This window comes from Festucalex cinctus, chromosome 3, assembly GCF_051991245.1.
Source record: "Festucalex cinctus isolate MCC-2025b chromosome 3, RoL_Fcin_1.0, whole genome shotgun sequence".
Taxonomy (NCBI): Eukaryota; Metazoa; Chordata; class Actinopteri; order Syngnathiformes; family Syngnathidae; genus Festucalex; species Festucalex cinctus.
The window spans coordinates 32,860,178-32,879,091 of NC_135413.1; the positions used below are offsets into that span (position 1 = coordinate 32,860,178).

Below are 18,914 nucleotides of genomic sequence, written 5' to 3' on the forward strand. Positions count from 1 at the left end.
AGCGCGGTTATCACATGAGCCGTCCACGCTGTCAGTCTTGAGGCATTTAGCTAACGTGATAGTAGCACATTAGCCATCCGCTACAACACCTGTGATGTTTATCATTAAACGCAAACATACGACACAACACTCGACTGTAGTTTTCAGTAGCACAATAGCTTTTAGCATGCTAGATGCCGGCGCTCGATCGAGCTGTGTCGTGCGGGTCAGTGGCGGTGACTCATCAGATTCAGAATCAGAGCGTGACAGCGACTTGACGCTCTCCGAGAGGAAAATCCTGACAAGCTGATGGCACTTCAAAAGCCAAACGGGCAAGAAGAGGCATCTATTTTACTGTAACGATACACGATTGATGATGAAGAGGATCAACGGAGTGAGGAAACTCTTTCAAGTTGTTGCTCTCTACAATCTGTGTCAACCGAGCGTGGGCCGAGTTGGCAAGTTCCCAAAAAAAAAAAAAAAGGCCACGGAAAACGACTTAATTCTATTTTCAGTGCTAGTATGCAAATGAGCCTTTCATCCGTGACACTTCCTCAAAGTTTCCCCATCTTGTTAAGCGACAAGAAGAAACGAAAATTAATGGAGTCTGTGATGTACTTAATTGCAGTTTCTTCTCAAACACTATAGTAGGCCATTTGGCTAATGCTAAAGCAACGCGGTCGCAGTGGTTTTGAGTTCCTATATGCTATCGTAACCATTTTGCTTATTAATAAAACTAATCTATGTCCCAAGGGTGTTTTATGAGCTGGAATTTATTTCGAGTTCATTAAAGTTTTGTATAGCTTATGCTGCATTCGAGGACGGTCGGAAGTCGGATGTATTCCGAGTTGTTTTTTCCCCAGTTCCGACCTGAAAGCGTTCGAGGCGAAAGTAAACAACCAAAATGGCAGATCGTGATAAATTGTTTTTTATTTTGGTCCTCAAAACTCATGTTGACCTCCAGCAAACGTACCTTCTCGCAATTTTGCTTCATTTATTGTTTTTATCTTGTTAGCATTCCATACAATTAAATAGTATAATTTCATGCAGGGAGATCGCGGCATACCGTCACGTACGTTGAGTTACGTGAAGTTATGTCGAATATTTATGAATGAGGAATAGTTTTATACTCGAGTAAATTGTGTTTCACCATTCACGGTCTGTGGTCGCCATTGTAGTCTGTCAGTGAAGTCGGGGTCCTTTTTTTGGAATTTGAGTTCCCGTACACACTTCCTGGTTTGAACTCGGAAAAGTCCGACTTCCAACCATCCTCGAACGCAGCATTAGCCTATGAAGTCCATATGTGCCTCAACCATGAAGTACAGTGGCCCTCAAGCTCGAGGAACTAAAGCTGTAAGTCAACATGAAGGTGAACGTAGGTGTCCCAATACTTAGTCAGGTCTTAAATGTCTCTGTAAGCAGCTAGAGTACAAAGTGTAGCGTACGTGACGATAGTTGATCATATAATGTGACAGCAGCTGTGCCAGCTATTAGCATCGTCACCCCCGGGACGCGACATCCATCTGCCGGCCGTCAACTCGCCGCGCTGAAGGAGGAGGAGGTCATAGCGGGTTTTCCTGAAGTTATCCGCAGCCAGCTGTCGCCATGGTGACGGGATCGGTGGGGGGGTGCTAGCAGCGTCACTGCCGAGATGTTGCTACCCCCACCCCCAACGGATGCCATCCATTAGCGTTGCGACGACTCGGGCGGACTCCAACTTCCATGTGAGGAACATCTGGAGTTTGTTCCTCACAAATTGTCAGACTGATCCGAGTAGCTTAAGACTGCTAAAGACGACGATTGGAAGACTGCTGGAAACTGTACAATTGTACGACTGTAAAACTGTCAGACAGTTGAAGGCCTTAAGACTGTCAAATCCTAACGCTGCTAAAAATTGCAAGGTTGTAAGACTACAACACATTTTAAGACAGGCACAGGACATCGAAAAACTTTTGGACCATAAGACCGCTTAGGTCCGTTCACAGTTTCAGAATAAAAACTGAAAGTGTTGAGGAAGTTTTAGTTTTGGATCGGTCCGTTCCTAGCCTCAACCACAATATCAAATGTGTTTGCTGTTACCAAGTCTTTTAGTTTTTGCGGTGACGCGACACAACCAACGACCAATCGATGAGTTCGAGCAAAAGCGGAAACGTTTGCAAACAATCCCGAGAGCGGCATGGCCGACGAACACGCTTGATGCGAAGAACGAGAAGCTGAGCTCGTTGCTTTGTTTCTGCTTCTCCATTTTACAGGTTTCTACCAAAGAGGATGATGGGTAAAAGTTTGCATTGTGGGAAAAAGATGCCTCAATTTTTTTTGAATTTGTAGTCTTGTAAATCCCAACTGAGACTAGACTAAAAACATGTCTTGAAACGTGTGCAGCTGTGAGACGATTGAGTCTTTCCTAATTCTTCTCAAATAACTTCTGATGCACAGCTAGCATACGACGAGCCACGCGTCTTATTTATTTGGTGGACATGAAAGCGTATCACCAGAGACGATTTCTGTCATAATGAGGCTGAAGTCAGCAAGTTTGAGGCTGAGGCAAAAAAAAAAAAAAATAATTCAAATGAATTCTTCTAATCAAGCTTCAAGGGCGACAGCAGACGTCATTAGCGAGCAGACGCTAATCGCCATCAGCGCTAATCAATAGAGGCCAGATAATCGCCCACATCAGCCCACAGCAAGGCTGAATTAGCCCACACACACACACACACACAACTAATACATTTAATAGAGACGCACGCAAACAAACACCATTAATATACACACTTAGCCAGCCACACACTTTGGCCAAATACACGCACAAAATTATCCAAAAACAAACATTTGTCCAAATATAACAGTGTCGCCAGCCACACTCACACCCACACAAACTGCCTGCTAATGAAGGTGTTAGCAAGCGTCACATGGTGACGAAGGCTCATTGATGAGGAGGAGGATGACGACTCGAGCCTGTGCCGCCTTCTCCTTTCATAAAAGTCGTTTTTAAATATGTCGTTCGCGGCGGTCGTCTTCTTATCGTGGCTTCCGCCATTTGCTTTGTTTCACAAAATCACATCTACTGCCAGCTGGAAACATTTTCTCATTCGAACCTTTCAGGTGGACGTGGAGAAGGATTTCTTTTAGAGCATAAAAGAAATCTTTTTAATGCTGAAACACAGTCAAACTAAACCTAGAAGCATGGCTGCTTAACTCATTCAAACCCAAAAACGTGTAAATACGTTTTTTAATACTGTGTTCTTCACTCCCAAAAACGTATTTACACGTTTTTTTTTTGTTTGTTTGTTTGTTTTCATGCAAGAGCATACAGAAGCTTTGATGCAACGTAAAGCAGTGGTAGTTATTACAAAAAAATGGCCAGCAGGTGGCAGCAAAGTATAAGAGATCAGCCTGGGCCATGTTGCAACAAGCTCTTTTTGACAACGTTTTCACCAGGAATATGAATATTGATGAAACTTGGCTATATTCTAATGCTAATGCTCTAATGCTAATGCTGCAAAACGGAAACAGATAGAAACATACTTTTTTTTTTGCTGATGAAAAAAAAAGAGACTAATTTTTCTTTTAGTAGGTTCTACGTTTTTATAGCAATAGAACACAATATTCTGTGGGCCTTGCAAAATCAGTCAAAATCCAGTAAGAAGCGAAGGGGGTTGCGAGTGAATGAGTTAAGACTGCTAAAGACCATGACATGCAAAACTGCTTCACACGACTAAAGACTGGAGGACAATCAGACGGCTAAATATTAAGACTGCGTGTGGACAAGACGTTTGTGTCGTCCCTACCCGACTCTCTGGAGATCTGCACAAAGGCCTCGACGCCGCTCTCGCCGTAGTTCCCTTCGGAGGCCAGCGTGGAGACGTAGTTCCAGCCCATGGCCGTGACGATGTCCAGCATAGCCTGAGCCTGGTACGAGTCCGGAGGAACCACACGCGAGAAGAAGTCGTAGCGGGTGTTGTCGCTCAGCTCCGGGGCCGTTGAGGCGTAGCTGATCTGAGGGATCTGCGACCGGCGGAGAAACCAAATCAAACACTGGCCGGGTTCCAAAACTCTACTCAAGACTTGAAGATGGCTGCGACTGCTATAGACAAAGACGGTCAGAGCAAAAACATTGCAAAACTGTTAAAGACTGAAATACTGAAAATAGAATGCTAAAGACCGTAAAACTCAAACGATGTTGTCGCTGAAGACTACGACCAACAGACTGCAAACTACTAAAGAAAAGGAGTGTGATGATATAATCGATATCGCGATAGATCGTAATACTTTGTCTCCCGATAGATTATCGATACGTCTACGCAAGTATCGCGATATTTGTAGTTAATATACAGCCACTCGAACGGCTCCATTGTTAATGACTTATTGAGCAATTACTTGGTGGGCCACTAGGGGGAGCGCCTCATAAGAGTGGCGGAGAAATGGACGCAAGTCTTCAGGCGAAAAAGACTTGTGAGCTTAATTATTATTATTATTATGTATCTTTATTATACTTATTTTATTTATATTTTTACACACACATTATATATATATATATATATTATGTATTTTATATTTAATTATATTTTCATTATATTATGAATTCTGTTTTTATTTTATTTGCATGCATTTATTTATATTATTATTATTATTATATCTTTATGACATATTATATGATGTATTTATATTTATATTTAATTATATTATTTTTATTATATTATGAATTATTTTTTAATTTTTTAATTATTATGATTTATTTATTTGTATTATTATTTATTGATATTTTTTATTGTATTATTATTATTATTATTTTATGATTAGTTTAATCGTAGAATATCGTGGATTTAATCCCTGAGCAATATATTGATTGTGGTATGGTCATATTGTGAGATAATCGTTATCGTGACCCTTGTATCGCGTATCGTATCGCACCATCAGGATTCTCACCCCTCCTAAAGACTGGAAGACCATAAAGTCGGACTATTTTGACCAAGCTCGTCTTGAGTAGAAGCACCTGTGGCAAAAAGCCAAACCGTTTCAGGGTTTTGACTTCCTCGACCTAGATTCCAAAAACCTGGTCTTGCGGTCAAAACAGTTTGACTTTATGGTCTTCCAGTCTTGAGTAGTTTGCAGTCTGTTGGTCTTAGAGTCTTCACCTACAACAGCGTTAGAGTTTTACGGTCTTTGGCATTCTACAGTCTTCATCTCCGTGCTTTCGCAGTCTTTTGCTCTTATGACATTGCAGTCTTTCCTAAGTACTGTAAGACGACGATTTCTCAAGACTGTAACACATGCTAACATTCATTCAAGACCATTTTACATCGAGTCAGGCACGACGCTGTGCTGGATCGGTGGAGACAGCCAATTCACAGCGCCGTCAACATCCTGCCACCCAAGCTTGATTTTCACCTCCACGGGGTTCTGTGGCGAGACGAGACGAGACGAGACGAGACGAGACGAGGAAGAGAGCTTGACGGTGAGAGGGGAGCTCCCCTGTGGGAGTGTGACTTCATGCAGCTAATTCGATGCCATTCTCGTCTAAGCGTTTGAACAACTGACAGGTCGGAGCCGAGCCAGCGAGTGAACCACAAAACTCTCGACAGCTGCGACACAAAAGCATTAAAAAAACAAAAACAAAACAACAACTTTGTCAAGGAAAAGCGACGCAATCATCGACAGACAGACAAGCATGCTTTTGACCTACACAGCACTGTGGAGTAGAATCCATCTAATCCATAGCCACAACATTGAAGAGCAGACTTTCCAACCTAAATCCTCAACATTGTGGGGCTGGCATTTTACTCAAAGTCCACCACAACGTGAAGTTTAAAAGTTCCAGCCAACATCCATATTATTAATGAGTTGACTTTCCAATTTACAGTCACTGCATTGTGGGTTGGATTTTCCAATTTGCAACATTTAACAACAAGTATTTGTAGAAATAGATGACAAAACTGTGCTGTTGACCTTACCTATATCCCTAACATTGTGGATTTGACTTTTCAGCATTCATTCACAATATTGTGGAGTTGACTTGTCATTGCACAGCCACAACATTGTGGAGTTGACTTTTCAACCAACATCCACAACATTGTGGCAATGACTGTTCAAAATACATTCACAACATTGAGGAACTGACTTGTCCAAATCACATTCACAACATTGTGAAGTCAACTTCCCAATCTACAACAACAACATTGCGCTGTTGACTTTCCATCTTAAGTCCAAAACATTGTGGAACTGATTCTTTAACCACCCAAAACATGTAACAGTTGACTTTTAGCCGACATGCACAACATTGTGGAGTTGACTTTTCAACATCCCCAACATTGTGGAGTCAACTTCCCAATCTATAACAAAACATTGCGCTGTTGACTTTCCATCTTATGTCCAAAACATTGTGGAACTGATTTTTTTTAACAATCCACAACATGTAAGAGTTGACTTTTTAGCTGACATCCACAACATTGTGGTCGACTTTCCAATCTATAACAACTTGCACTGTTGACTTTCCATCTTATGTCCAAAACATTGTGGAACTGATTTTTTAACATCCAAAACATGTAAGAGTTGACTTTTTAGCTGCAATCCACAACATTGTGGCGTCAACTTCCCAATCTATAACAATTTGCGTTGTTGACGTCCAAAACATTGTGGAACTGACTCTTTGACCATCCACAACATGTAAGAGTTGACTTTTTAGCCGACGTGCACAACATTGTGGAGTTGACTTTTCAACGACTATCCCCATCATTTGAGGAGCTGACTTTTTGGCCAACATCAGGATGGGCAGGGTGACGACATCACGGCAGCGTGGAGGCGGGGCGTTGAATGACATCATCACCGAGGCGAGGCGGCGCGCGTTCAATGACAAGGCGACGTTGAGTCACGCTGACATTTTGGGGTTAAGCTGCGGGCGTGCGGGACGTGATGCGGGCTGACAGGCGCCGGCTGACACCAGGCCCGCCCTCGCTCGCTCCCGCGATTCTCCCGCCAGGACGGAAGCGGACACGGACGCCGTCTCCGTTAGCGTTAGCAATGTGCTAATGATGTCACAATTTGAACCGCAAGGAATGAGGAGCGGGTGTTGGGGGGGGGGGCATCTCCACGGACCCCCGCGGCCACGCTGGACGATGACGCGCCGAGACGTGACGGCAGGAGAACGAGTGGGCGGCGAAGGCGGGATGCAGATCGAGCGTGAAGTGCGCCCACAAGACACCGCAACGACGAGACCAGGAAGAAGAACATCCGCAAGAACAAAAACAACAACGACGAGAACACCAAGAAGAAAAAGATCAAGTAGAAAAAGTAGGAACGCGAAAAACAATGAACAAAGAACGAGACCAACGAGAGGAAGAGGAACACGAAGAAAAGAAAGTAAGAACAAAAAGAAAGACAAGAACAAGAAACACAACTCGAAGAACGGGAAGAAGCTCAACAATAAAAACAAAAAAACAACGATAAGAACAAAGAACAACAAGAATGACAAGAGAACAAGAGGAACAACTAGACTAAGTGCAATTTGTGGAGAAATTGCGTGGGAATGCTGAAAGCTGAATGTTAAGATTTGAATGCATGTGGAATGCTTATGAAGTAAATTGAGAGATAAAATATGAAATTATTGTGCAAATACTGTAAGTAATGTGGAATCAAACGATAAATACTCCGGGAGGCATAATTTTTTTTAAGCTAGTTGAAATTTGAACAATGTAAATTTGAAGTATTATGTGGGAGTTGTTACGCGGGAAAAAATTGTGGAGAATAAAAATCACAATAAGATATGTAGGAATGCGGGGAAAAAAAAAAAATCACAAAATGATTGAAAAGATGGAATGTCAAGAGTGTTCTTGCTTGTTAGCAACCACGGTAGAGAGAAATGAGAGAGTTGGTCGCGAGAAGCAGATCTTCTCACATACGCGTCGCAACTTGTTTTCACCAGACGAGGCGTTAGCTGCTAGCGACACTCCGAGCTAACGCCGCGCTAACGTCGCCAACATTCCCAGGGAACAAACACATTTTTGAGCGAGACCGCGAAGAAACTTTCGCATCAGCGCAAATGTACTCATGTGCGACAACGACCTTGACGGCATCTAAGGCTAATTGTAGCATAGCTTTGTTTTATTTCCTTTATCCCATACTCAAAAAAAAAAAATGCAAATGTACTGCAGTCTTGTAGAAAAAAAATAATTAGCACAATTCTGAGGCCATTTTATGAAAGGAATTGTACGAGAAATGGAGTCTGATTTCCTGGAAATCTACAAAATTCCGACCTCCCCTGTTGGCCGTGTTGGTAATCCATCGCACGGCGCGAGGATTAACTTGAGATAAGAAAGTGAGAAGCGGGAGACGGCTCGATCGTTCGTTGGATTTTAATTCAACAGATTAAGACGAGCGGTGATAATCTACTTAGAGGAAGTGTGGAATGCGCTTCTTCTTTATCTACTGATTGCTATGTTTTTTAGCGGCACGTTGCTAAGTGTTAGCCACTAATGCTAACATCGGTGTCAAACACAAACAAGTGTGACAAACTCAAAAAATCCCGAAGAAAGTTCCAAAAACCTGGAATCTGTTTTATGTACAGTACGCTACACAACTCTGTAACAACACTACCACATTTAGTGGCTAATTGCTGTTAGCTGGTAATGCTAACCATGGGCACTGATCCAAACACAAACAAGCATGACAAACTCCAGAATTTTTGTAAAAATGTTTCCCAGACAACTGGAAGTGGTTCTATATACTTAATTCTGTAACAACGCTGCTATGTTTAATGGCTAACCGATAACTGTTAGCTGCTAATGCTAACAAAGGGTGTCAATCAAACACATACAAGCAAAAAAATAATAATTTAAAAATCTTGTAAAAAGTCTTTGAAGATTGACTCTAAAATACAACTACGTTTTGGGGCTAATTGCTAAATGTTAGCAGCTAAGGGAAGGGGTGAACATCATGTATGTGTTTATTAGCTAGCTGATAACGGTTAGATGCTAATGCTAACACAAACAAGCTAAAAAATAATAATAATGAAAATTTGTGTAAAAATTATTTGAAGATGACTGGCAGTTGGCTTATGTACTCGACTCTGTTCCACAACTACATTTAGTGGCTAATTGCTAACTGTTAGCCGCTAATGCTTAGTGTGACAAAGTCCAGAAAAACGCCTTGCTGTCGTTACCTTGAAGAGCCGCAGGATGTTGGCCACCATGACGGAGACGGAACTGGCCGCCGCCCCGATGACGCCCACCACCTTGTCGGGCTTGGCGAAGACGGGCGCCTGCCCGTTGGCGCAGCGCACGTCGCCCGCGTCCCTTTCGATGAGCGCCTGCACGAAGGCCAGCGACTGCTCCAGGGCGTGGGTGTCCCGCGAGCACGTGTCCAGGATGCGCGCGCCCAGCGTGACGTTGGGGAGCAGCTCGGGGTCCTTGTTGACCAGGTCGATGGCGAACAACATGGCCTCCAGCCGGTGGATGCCCTTCTCCTTCTTCAGCTCGCCGCAGGGCTGGCCCCGCTCGCCCCGGGCGTGAACGGGGAACAGGCCGCCCAGGATGATGTCGCCGTCCAGGCGGATGGAGTGGCCGTGCTCCTGCTGCGGGTCCGCGTTGGCGGGCGGGGCGGCGGACCCCGGCAGCCAGCAGCTCTTCATCATCATCAGCATCATCAGGAAAGGCAGGAAGTAGTAGCACCTGTTGACCGCCATCTTGGATTAATTGCCGAGCGCCCGGCCGCAGCGAACCATGAGGGCCACACCCAAGATCCAAAATGTGGGGGTCTCACCGCCTAAAAAACAGGGCCCCCTCCCGATCTTTTGGTTCTGTTGATGGGCATTTTGGAGGCAGGATCCACGTCCTCAAAAAAAAAAAATACATAAATAAATAAAAATAAAATTCAGCAATTTATGTGTAATCTAAAGAGCCCGGTAGGGAACATCAAGAAATGATTTAAGATTGCAATATAACGAAATACTTTGCCATATATATTGCAATGCTATTTCGTTATATTGAAATAACTATTAATAAAATAAAATTAAACTATTGCGTTTTAACGCAATGACTTTTGCCCAACATACTGCGAAATAACGCAAATTGTTTGCGAGAGAACGAGAGATTCCACTTCCGGGTCATTAGCAACAGCAAGTTGGCTATCATCAACAGCACGATTGTTTTGTTCATTCACTTTTAGTTAATTAACTTAATTAGTTGATACCTTATCACTTTGCATGCGAAGTATGTCCTCGCCTCGGACAACTCTACATCGTAAAAGTCTCTCCAAACCATCGTCCACGCTCCTGCCAGCGCCGCCGAACACTTCAAATCAATGACCCGGATGTGGAAATCTTTCGTTCCCCTCCAAAAATAACGTTGCGTTGTTTTGCAATACATAATTATATTTGTTTTATTATTATATGTATATATTGACTAAAAGTGAATTAACAAAGCAACCGTTGTGTTATTGACAGCCGAGCCTGTTGCAAATGACCCGGAAGTGGAATCTCTCGTTCTCTCGCACACATTTTTGTTGTTGTTGCGTTAATTCATTTATTTTGCAAAAGTCATTGCGGTATAAAAAAAAACAAAAAAAAAACAACGCAATAGTTCTGAGTTATATCGCAAATTGTTGCGTTAACACAATAGTTATGTGTAGTTATACTACATTACGCAATAGTATTGCAATATAACGGGCTCCGTAGGAATCAGATTGAACCTGCTCAGAGATTTTATGAAAAATTATGTGCTCACTTTATTTTAACCTGCGCAACATTGGAGGGATTTTCTTTAATAAGACAGTTTTCGGCGGGAATTTACCATAGTCTTGTTTGAAAAAAAAAAAAAAAAAAATTAAAGGAAAAATAAACCGTAGTCTCGTTTTAACCAGTGCGACTTTTGGTGATTTACAGTATTTAAACACGAGTCTTCGTAACGCGCTTTGAGCATCATATAGTGCAGATAAAAGCATATAAATAATTGTTTTCCATTCACCATTCATATTTTAACCTATAACATATTTATATCCTGTGCTGTAGTCTGTAATATAGAACTGTACTCAAAGGATAAATTACTACAGTACTGCATCGTACTGAGTAACTATGACAGTCTAATTGTGTACGTAACTTGAATTATATCCATACTGCCCCCAGGCGGTCACGGCGTGCACAGCAAATGAAGCAGTGTTTCTTTTTCTTTTTATGTTTGATTTAATTATATTATGACTATGTTTTATATGATCAAATATGAGTGGGGTTTTTTCTAGTTCAAGTTTAGGAGCCTGCAATTCCATTCATTCCAACAGGAAAATATGTTTTGAGTGTATTTGAGTTAGAATCGTGGGCACAGAATGAACCAAACTCGTATCTCAAGGCATCACTGCACTACAAGTGACAAGTGACAAGTGACAGCTTTTCAGCCCAGCACACAGCGTGGCATCGTCGTGAAACTGGCGTATTGCTAATTTGCATTTTTTACGCTGTGACAACAACGCTCACATCTTCAGACGCTCTCAAAACTTGAAAGGTTAAAGTTCATTTCATGTAAACGTTCCATCATCACGTTCGCCAGGAATGGAATGGTGCGTTCAAGTACGTACCTCTCTCATCCGCTGCGTAGGAGCAGCCGGAGTTTCCCGCGCCTTATTTGCTTCTCTCTCCAGCGTTTCCCGCCACACACAGAGGGAAAACAAAACAAACAATAAAAACACTTTAATATGTTGAAAGGAAAACGGACGTCACTCCTCGGACCCGGGCCGCGTGTGGGAAAGAGGGAGACGACAGTGGGCTCGTGCGTGCGCGTGGGTGGGCGGCGAGCAGCGAGACAACACGCGGGCACGTAAAAGTGACGCGCGCGTGCACAGGTGGCTCGAAACGCGGGAAACGTCCACAGAGCCAAACATGGCGACCCCCAGAGGAATCTCGCTGCAATTACAACTGGTTTGGGGGGGAAAAGCTGAGCCAGATGTGTGGAAATGAAGTGGGCAGCTGCTGCCCTCTGCTGGCCGCAACAGTCAAAACCGTTCTCACGTTTGGTTTTAACAGCACAACATTGACATGTTTCGTTTAGAAATTTGTATTTTCGACTGTGTAATTTTTACGTTCGAACTTAGTATATTATGCTAGTATTAGGGAGTAGACGAGATACGTTTTTGTACTTCTTTCCTACTTTGTATTTCGTCCCTCTCGACCGCTAGTAGGCGGTGCTTAACATCACGGAAATCCTTCACGCGCATGCGTCACTAATACTAAAAAAGGACATGTAGTCCGTCGTTCCGGTTGACATGAACGATTTTTTTCTTTTTTTAAACTTCAACTTACTGGTGACGTGTTTATGTTTACATTGTAGCGAGCAGTGACGGGAGTCGGAGGCAGAGTGTTGAAGTCCGGAGCCAAAGACGGGCGGTTTATTGATATCAGCTTCTCATCGTTTAACAGCAACAACAACTCACTCTGCGCGAGGCTCACAGACCTACCAACATTTTGTTCTTTTATCCTTTCATCCTTTCATCCCAACAAACTCCCCCTTCGTCCCAACGTTCCGTGGGTGAATTATGTTCTGATCACTACACAAGCCCCCCCAGAATTCACCCACAATCAAACTCCGGATGACGGGGCGGCAACTGCCGGACCCCTGCGGGTACAGGACCCAGGGAGCGAGGGCGGGAGGGACACAGCAGAAACACCAGAACAGACCCGCGCACCAACTGGCGGGGATGCAGGAACAACTGGAAGGGACCCCACACGGTCCACAAGGCGCAGCCCAGGGGGGCGGCCGCGGCGGGGGGCGCGGGGTGGTCCAAGGGGTCAACATGGTCAACATGAGCCGGTTTAACTTGCAACCCGGTGTCGGAGCCCCGAAGCGACTGGGTGTCACGGTCGGAAGCCTGGTCGGCCGACATCCGGGAAAAGTCGAGGCCCAGCTGTATCGTGTTGACGGCTGCCCTGGACAGACAATCCGCGACCACGTCGTACTTGCCAGCGATATGTCGGATGTCCGTGGTGTATCCAGATATGAACGGCAACTGTCGCTGTTGCCGCGCGGACCACGGCTCGGACAACTTCGACATGGAGAAGGCGAGCGGCATGTGATCGACGAAGACCGTGAACTCACGGCCCTCCAGGATGAAGTGGAAGAGGCGGATGAACCTGTGGCAAAAAGTCACCATCCCGAGGAACTCCCGAAGACCCTGGGCCGTCCGGGGTCGAGGAAAAGCGGCAACAGCTTCCACTTTTTCCGGGAGCGGGGTGGCGCCGTCCTCGTTGATGAGGTGGCCGAGGTATTGGCTGGAGGGCACACCAAAGACACATTCTGTCTTAGTGCCGTAGGTCCGGATCGGTGCATCGTTGGCCGCTGACAGGTGCGGGCCGTGAGTGCCCCCGGCAGCATCTTCAGCCGAGGCAGGCAACACGCTTCTGCGGGCGCCGGAGCCACAGAGGAACTTGAGTCTGGAGAGGGTGTCCACGACAAACAGCAGCCGGCACTCTGCGCCCCCACTCACAGCTGCAACTGAGTGGAGGCGTCGCCGTTTCCCGACGCAACAAAGGAGCAAGGGGCGCGGCACCTCTTCGCCTTGGTACCAAAACGTGCGTGAAAATAGCATAAGCCAGGGGCCGATCGGCCATCCACGGCAGCGCGTACCTTATGAGGTGCCGTTGCGGCCGCCGGGACCGGGAAGGCGCGTGCAGAGGCCAAGACCTCGTGGTTGTGCCGCTGGGTGGCCAGGAAAAAGCGGTCGGCTTCTTCCGCCAGAGCACGTGGCTCGGAGATGGTAGTGTTCGCTAGCGCCGTAGCTCTGGCCGCCGTGGAGCTCCCGAGCGCGGCCTCGACGTGGTAGTAGCGCGTGGAATCGTCCGTAATTCCACGGATGGCAAACTGAGCTTCAGCTTGTACAAACCACGTCGCCGCGGCCGACTCCCAAAACTCCGGTAACTTGAGTTCAGCGGAGTTCGCCATGTCGCTCAATTCGATCAAATTCTCAGCCTCGGAAACGTCAACGAGGCGAATGTCGGGGTCACCAATGTAGCGAGCAGTGACGGGAGTCGGAGGCAGAGTGTTGAAGTCCGGAGCCAAAGACCGGCGGTTTATTGATATCAGCTTCTCAGCGTTTAACAGCAACAACAACTCTGCGCGAGGCTCACAGACCTACCAACATTTTGTTCTTTTATCCTTTCATCCTTTCATCCCAACAAACTCCCCCTTCGTCCCAACGTTCCGTGGGTGAATTATGTTCTGATCACTACAACATGTTCAATAAACCAACGTCAGACGAGCAACGTTTGATGACGTCACGAGTAATACTACAAGCACGCAGTTGAATTTGCAAATCAGTCAAAATATCCATTCAGTGTTTACAATTATAAATTGCCGGATTAAAAATCAAATTAGAATGATTGTATTAAAATGTAAAATTTTGTAGTTTTAAAAACTCAGTTTGATCTAATAAACGGGCATATGCAACATTCAACTAATTAAAAAGTAAATTGGAAAAACATGATTTCATACTATGTTAATAGTATGACATTTTGAAACAGTTGGTCATTTATAAAGTAAATTGTACGTAAAATTTTAATTTTGTGACCTAAAACACAGGTCCAGTAATTGGAGTAAATTGGTTTAGTAGACCTATATGAAATAAAATTTCATTTAAATTCTGATGGGGAAAAAAAGTAAGTAAAATACACTTAAATATATTTAATGGTAGTAATTTTTTATCAAATCTTAAAAAATAAAAATAAAAAAATAAATAAAATTAAAAAAAAAAAAGGACATGGAAAAAAAGACTGACTGTTTGTACTTTGAAATGCTCTGTATTATATACACTTTTTTTTTTTTTTTTCCTTCTCAATCAAGCGGTTTGACGAGTACGGCGTAGGGCCGGATGGCGTTCTCCACCAGATCGTGTTCCTCGTCCGTGGTCAGGCCCTCGGGGACGGGCAGGAGCCAGTACTTGCCGCCGTTGTGCTTCTCGCGGTACGCCGGGTTGACCCGGTTCTGCATGACCACGCGGTACTTCCTGCCCGTCGCTTTGGACTGAAACGTCTTTGTGTAGTCCACCGCGTGCTCCAGGTACGGCGTCGAGTACACGCCGCGGCCGTACTTCTGACCGGGACCGGGCTGGCCCAGGGAAGGGAACAAAAACAAAAACTAAAAACATTTAGTGAACTAGCTAAACTAAAAGCCCTCAAAAATAAAAACACAATTAAAGCAAATTTTTAGAAAAAGGTAATTAAAACGGCAGACTTGAAGTGCATAATCATGCTAATACCATGCGAACATCTCATGCTAATAGCTTGACTTGCTAAGAGTTCATGCTAATAGCCTGACATGCTAACAACTCATGCTAATAGCCTGACATGCTAACATCTCATGCTAATAGCTTGACTTGCTAAGAGTTCATGCTAATAGCCTGACATGCTAACAACTCATGCTAATAGCTTGACATGCTAATATCTCATGCTAATACCATGACATGCTAAGAACTCATGCTAATAGCTTGACTTGCTAAGAGTTCATGCTAATAGCTTGACATGCTAACAGCTCATGCTAATAGCTTGATATGCTAACAGCTCATGCTAATAGCTTGACATGCTAACAACTCATGCTAATAGCTTGACTTGCTAAGAGTTCATGCTAATAGCTTGACATGCTAACAGCTCATGCTAATAGCTTGACATGCTAACAGCTCATGCTAATAGCTTGACATGCTAACAGCTCATGCTAATAGCTTGACATGCTAACAGCTCATGCTAATAGCTTCACACGCTAACAGCTCATGCTAATAGCTTCACACGCTAACAGCTCATGCTAATACTTGACATGCTAACAGCTCATGCTAATACTTGACATGCCAATAGCTCATACTAACAGCTCATGCTAACAGTCTAAGATACTAATAGCTTGACATGCTCACAGTTCATGCTAATAGCTCTACATGCTAATATCCATCCATCCATCCATCTTCTACCGCTTTTCCGTTTCCCTTGCCTGGACATGGGTCACTAGGGCCCCACTCTGGAGCCAGGCCTGGAGGCGGGGCCCGTTGGCGAGCGCCTGCACCCATAGGGGCCGGACAGCCACAGCCGGAAGAGGCAACGTGGGTCCCCCTTCCCACGGGCTCACCACCGGTGGGAGGGGCCAAAGGGGTCGGCAGCTACAGAAGCTGGCTCTTGGGACATGGAACGTCCAAGACATGAACAAATTAAAAATAAAGTAACATTACACTTTCTATATATCTGCCAGTCTTTCTATTTTCAAGCAATTACTTGTTATAAAACTCTGGAAAATCACAATGTCCCACCACTGCTGAGCGAGCCGTTTTTCGAGCAGGCCCGCCCACAGGCTAAAGTCGATTTCAGTGTTAGCGCACACCTGATAATTGGCGACGATGATGGCCCTGGCGCCGTTCTTGGAGGTGCCGTGGTAGCTGACGGGCCATTCGCCCGGTTTGGAGTCGATGGTGGTGCCGTGGCCGCGGTCGCCCAGCCACGAGTTCCCGTCCGGGTATTTGTCCCGAACCTGAAGCGGCCAAAAAGACAAGAAAAGTTCCACTCCGATCCTTTCGGTGGCAGTAACGCGCCAAGAACTTTGCGTGGGTCTCCGGCCCGCTCGGCCCCGATGCAAGTGGACTGATTTCTACAACAACAACAACAAAAAGTACCTTGAGAGCGAAGCGCAGCCACCCACACGGCCTGCGGTAGACTTCGCCTCCTCGGTAGAAGGTGCACGTGTCCTTCAGGTTGCTGAAGTCAAAGTCGAACTGGCTGTCGAAGAACTCGTCCTCGTCGATCAGCAGGCCTTCGTCGCTCGTGCCGCTACGCGCACGATTCAACATGTCGGTCGAGGACACAGCAACTCACTCAGCACTTTTTAATTGAAAAACACTTTCGTGGATGGTTACTACAGTGAACAGCTATTAAAACGTTTTCTTCAATATGTACATGAATATTTTTGCCACAGTTGGCCATTCGTGTAGTTTTGACATACACTGCCATCCAGTGGTCAACGTTTCTAAGTGCAAAAAAAAAAAAAGTGCTTCATAAAGAGTTCTTTTTTTGGGGGGGTAAACGTTTTTGCAATACATGTAGTTTTGAAATATGTTAAAAAAATATGTAAACAATGTTAAAAAATAGACATTGTCTACATAGTGTTTTTTGTCATTTATATTTTTATTTTTTTTATTTGATTTATTTTTATATTGTTATTTTGTGATTTATTCTTTTCTTACACATATTTCATCAGTTGCACATGTAACAAACTCTTGGGGAAAAAAAAAAAAGTAGGTTTCAAAAAATAAAGATTTTTTTCTTGCCTTAAAAAAAAAAAAAAAAAAAAAAAGAAAAGAAAATCACCATCTGTGCTTCATAAAGAGTTCATTTTTTGGGGGTAAACGTTTTTGCAATACATGTAGTTTTGAAATATTAAAAAAAAAATATGTAAACAATGTTAAAAATTAGACATTGTCTATATTGTTTTTTCTGTCATTTATATTTTTATTTTATTTGATTTGATTTATTTTTATATTATTTTGTGATTTATTCTTTTCTTACACATATTTCATCAGTTGCACATGTAACAAACTCTTGAATTTTTTTTTTTTTTTTTAAAGTAGGTTTCAAAAAATAGAGATTTTTTCTTGCCTAAAAAAAAAAAAAGTAATAAAAATTTCAGAAAAAAAATCCTGATGTAAGTTATCATTTGTGAATTATATAATATTTTTTTATATTTAAAAAAAAAATCACTGTGCTTCATAAAGACTTCATTTTTCTTTGGGTAAACGTTTTTGCAATACATGTAGTTTTGAAATATGTTAAAAAAATATGTAAACAATGTTAAAAATTAGACATTGTCTAGTGTTTTTTTGTCATTTATTTTCTTTATATTTTTATTTATTTTGTTTTATTTTATTTATTTTTATTTCATTTTTTATTATTATTTTATGATTTATTCATTTCTTACAAATGTATTTCATCAGTTGCACATGTAACACTATTGGGGGGGGAAAAAAAAAAAAAGTAGGTTTCAAAAAATAAAGATTTTTTTTTTCTTGCCTTAAAAAAAAAAAAAAAAAAAAAAAAAAAAAGAAATATGAGAAAACAAAATCCTGATGTCAGTTATCATAATTTGTGCATTAAATACTTTTTTTTTTTTAATATATATTAAAAAAAAAATTCTACTCTCAACTTCAAGTCAGATGACACTTAGGTCATCTTCAAAAGACGCCATTTTATTTTGTCGTTTGTGTGCGAACGTACCTGCGGCCCACGGCCGCCGCCACGAAGCTTTTGACCGACATGGGCAGGGCGGCGGCCAGCCGGGTTCCGCGGCCGGACAGCCGAGCCTGGCAGGAGGTGACGGGAACGTTGCACAGCACCGACAGAGCCTCCAGCCGGACGTCGCTGTCCACCATCTTGGAATTTGGATCGCCGGCGGACTTCTCGGATCGCTTTCGTTTCTCCACCCGGTTTGACCTCTGACATCGACGGCCTCTTGTAGATTCTCAAACGTGTTCGCATGCAGATAACGAGCTCTCGTTAATTAACTAAGCAGCAAAAGCTGAAAGGGGGCCGGACGTTCACACGTGACCTTTTGTGTTAATCCAGATCCAATCCTAATTGTTTTTTTTTCTTTTTTTCTTACAAACATCAGTTGTAAAGTTCAACTTTAATACCACACCCGATATGCGATATAATCTTGAAATAATAATGATGATTAATAATTCATCTCTGATTACAACCCTCACAGATGCTGCAGCGATTGCATCATTTCTGCCATTTCATAAATGGGATTTTGATTCTTTTTTTTTGGGGGGGGGGGCATTTGAAGTTACAAAAATCATATACATTACATAATGCTTACACACAAACATGTTTGTTGAGGAACTTTGTCAAAAATAACGGTGCACTTTTTGCAAAAACAACATTTACATTTTTGGCAATTTTATGGACATATGGTAATTTTCTGCCTCTACTTTTT

The 18,914-nt window shown here is 43.3% G+C and overlaps 2 protein-coding genes across 9 annotated transcripts in view; both read right to left on the reverse strand.

Moving 5' to 3' along the window:
- grm8b (glutamate receptor, metabotropic 8b) overlaps positions 1–11,861 on the reverse strand; it is a 30,194-nt gene extending 18,333 nt beyond the window's left edge. For 4 of the 7 annotated variants that reach the window (XM_077517782.1, XM_077517786.1, XM_077517788.1 and 1 more), the window contains exons 1-4: positions 10,162–10,356; positions 9,733–9,804; positions 9,134–9,641; positions 3,768–3,984 (exon numbers count right to left, since the gene is read on the reverse strand). In XM_077517782.1, coding sequence (XP_077373908.1) covers positions 3,768–3,984; positions 9,134–9,641; positions 9,733–9,804; positions 10,162–10,337 — 973 coding nt within the window. In that variant the 5' untranslated portion in view covers positions 10,338–10,356. Of the gene's footprint in view, positions 1–3,767; positions 3,985–9,133; positions 9,805–10,161; positions 10,357–11,538 lie in introns of those variants that run through there. The other 3 variants (XM_077517785.1, XM_077517783.1, XM_077517784.1) reach the window with 3 other exon arrangements.
- A 2,868-nt stretch (positions 11,862–14,729) lies between these two features.
- On the reverse strand, positions 14,730–18,418 carry LOC144016541 (uncharacterized). 2 transcript variants are annotated; one of them, XM_077517792.1, is made up of 4 exons: positions 18,194–18,418; positions 16,600–16,753; positions 16,311–16,457; positions 14,730–15,056 (listed from the first exon to the last, which is right to left on the reverse strand). In XM_077517792.1, exons 1-4 carry the CDS (start codon positions 18,346–18,348, stop codon positions 14,784–14,786), a joined length of 729 nt encoding a protein of 242 aa, XP_077373918.1. In that variant the 5' UTR covers positions 18,349–18,418; the 3' UTR covers positions 14,730–14,783. The 2 variants fall into 2 exon arrangements, with proteins under 2 accessions (XP_077373918.1, XP_077373917.1); XM_077517791.1 differs by having other exon boundaries at positions 14,730–15,086.
- Positions 18,419–18,914: the final 496 nt, after the last annotated feature.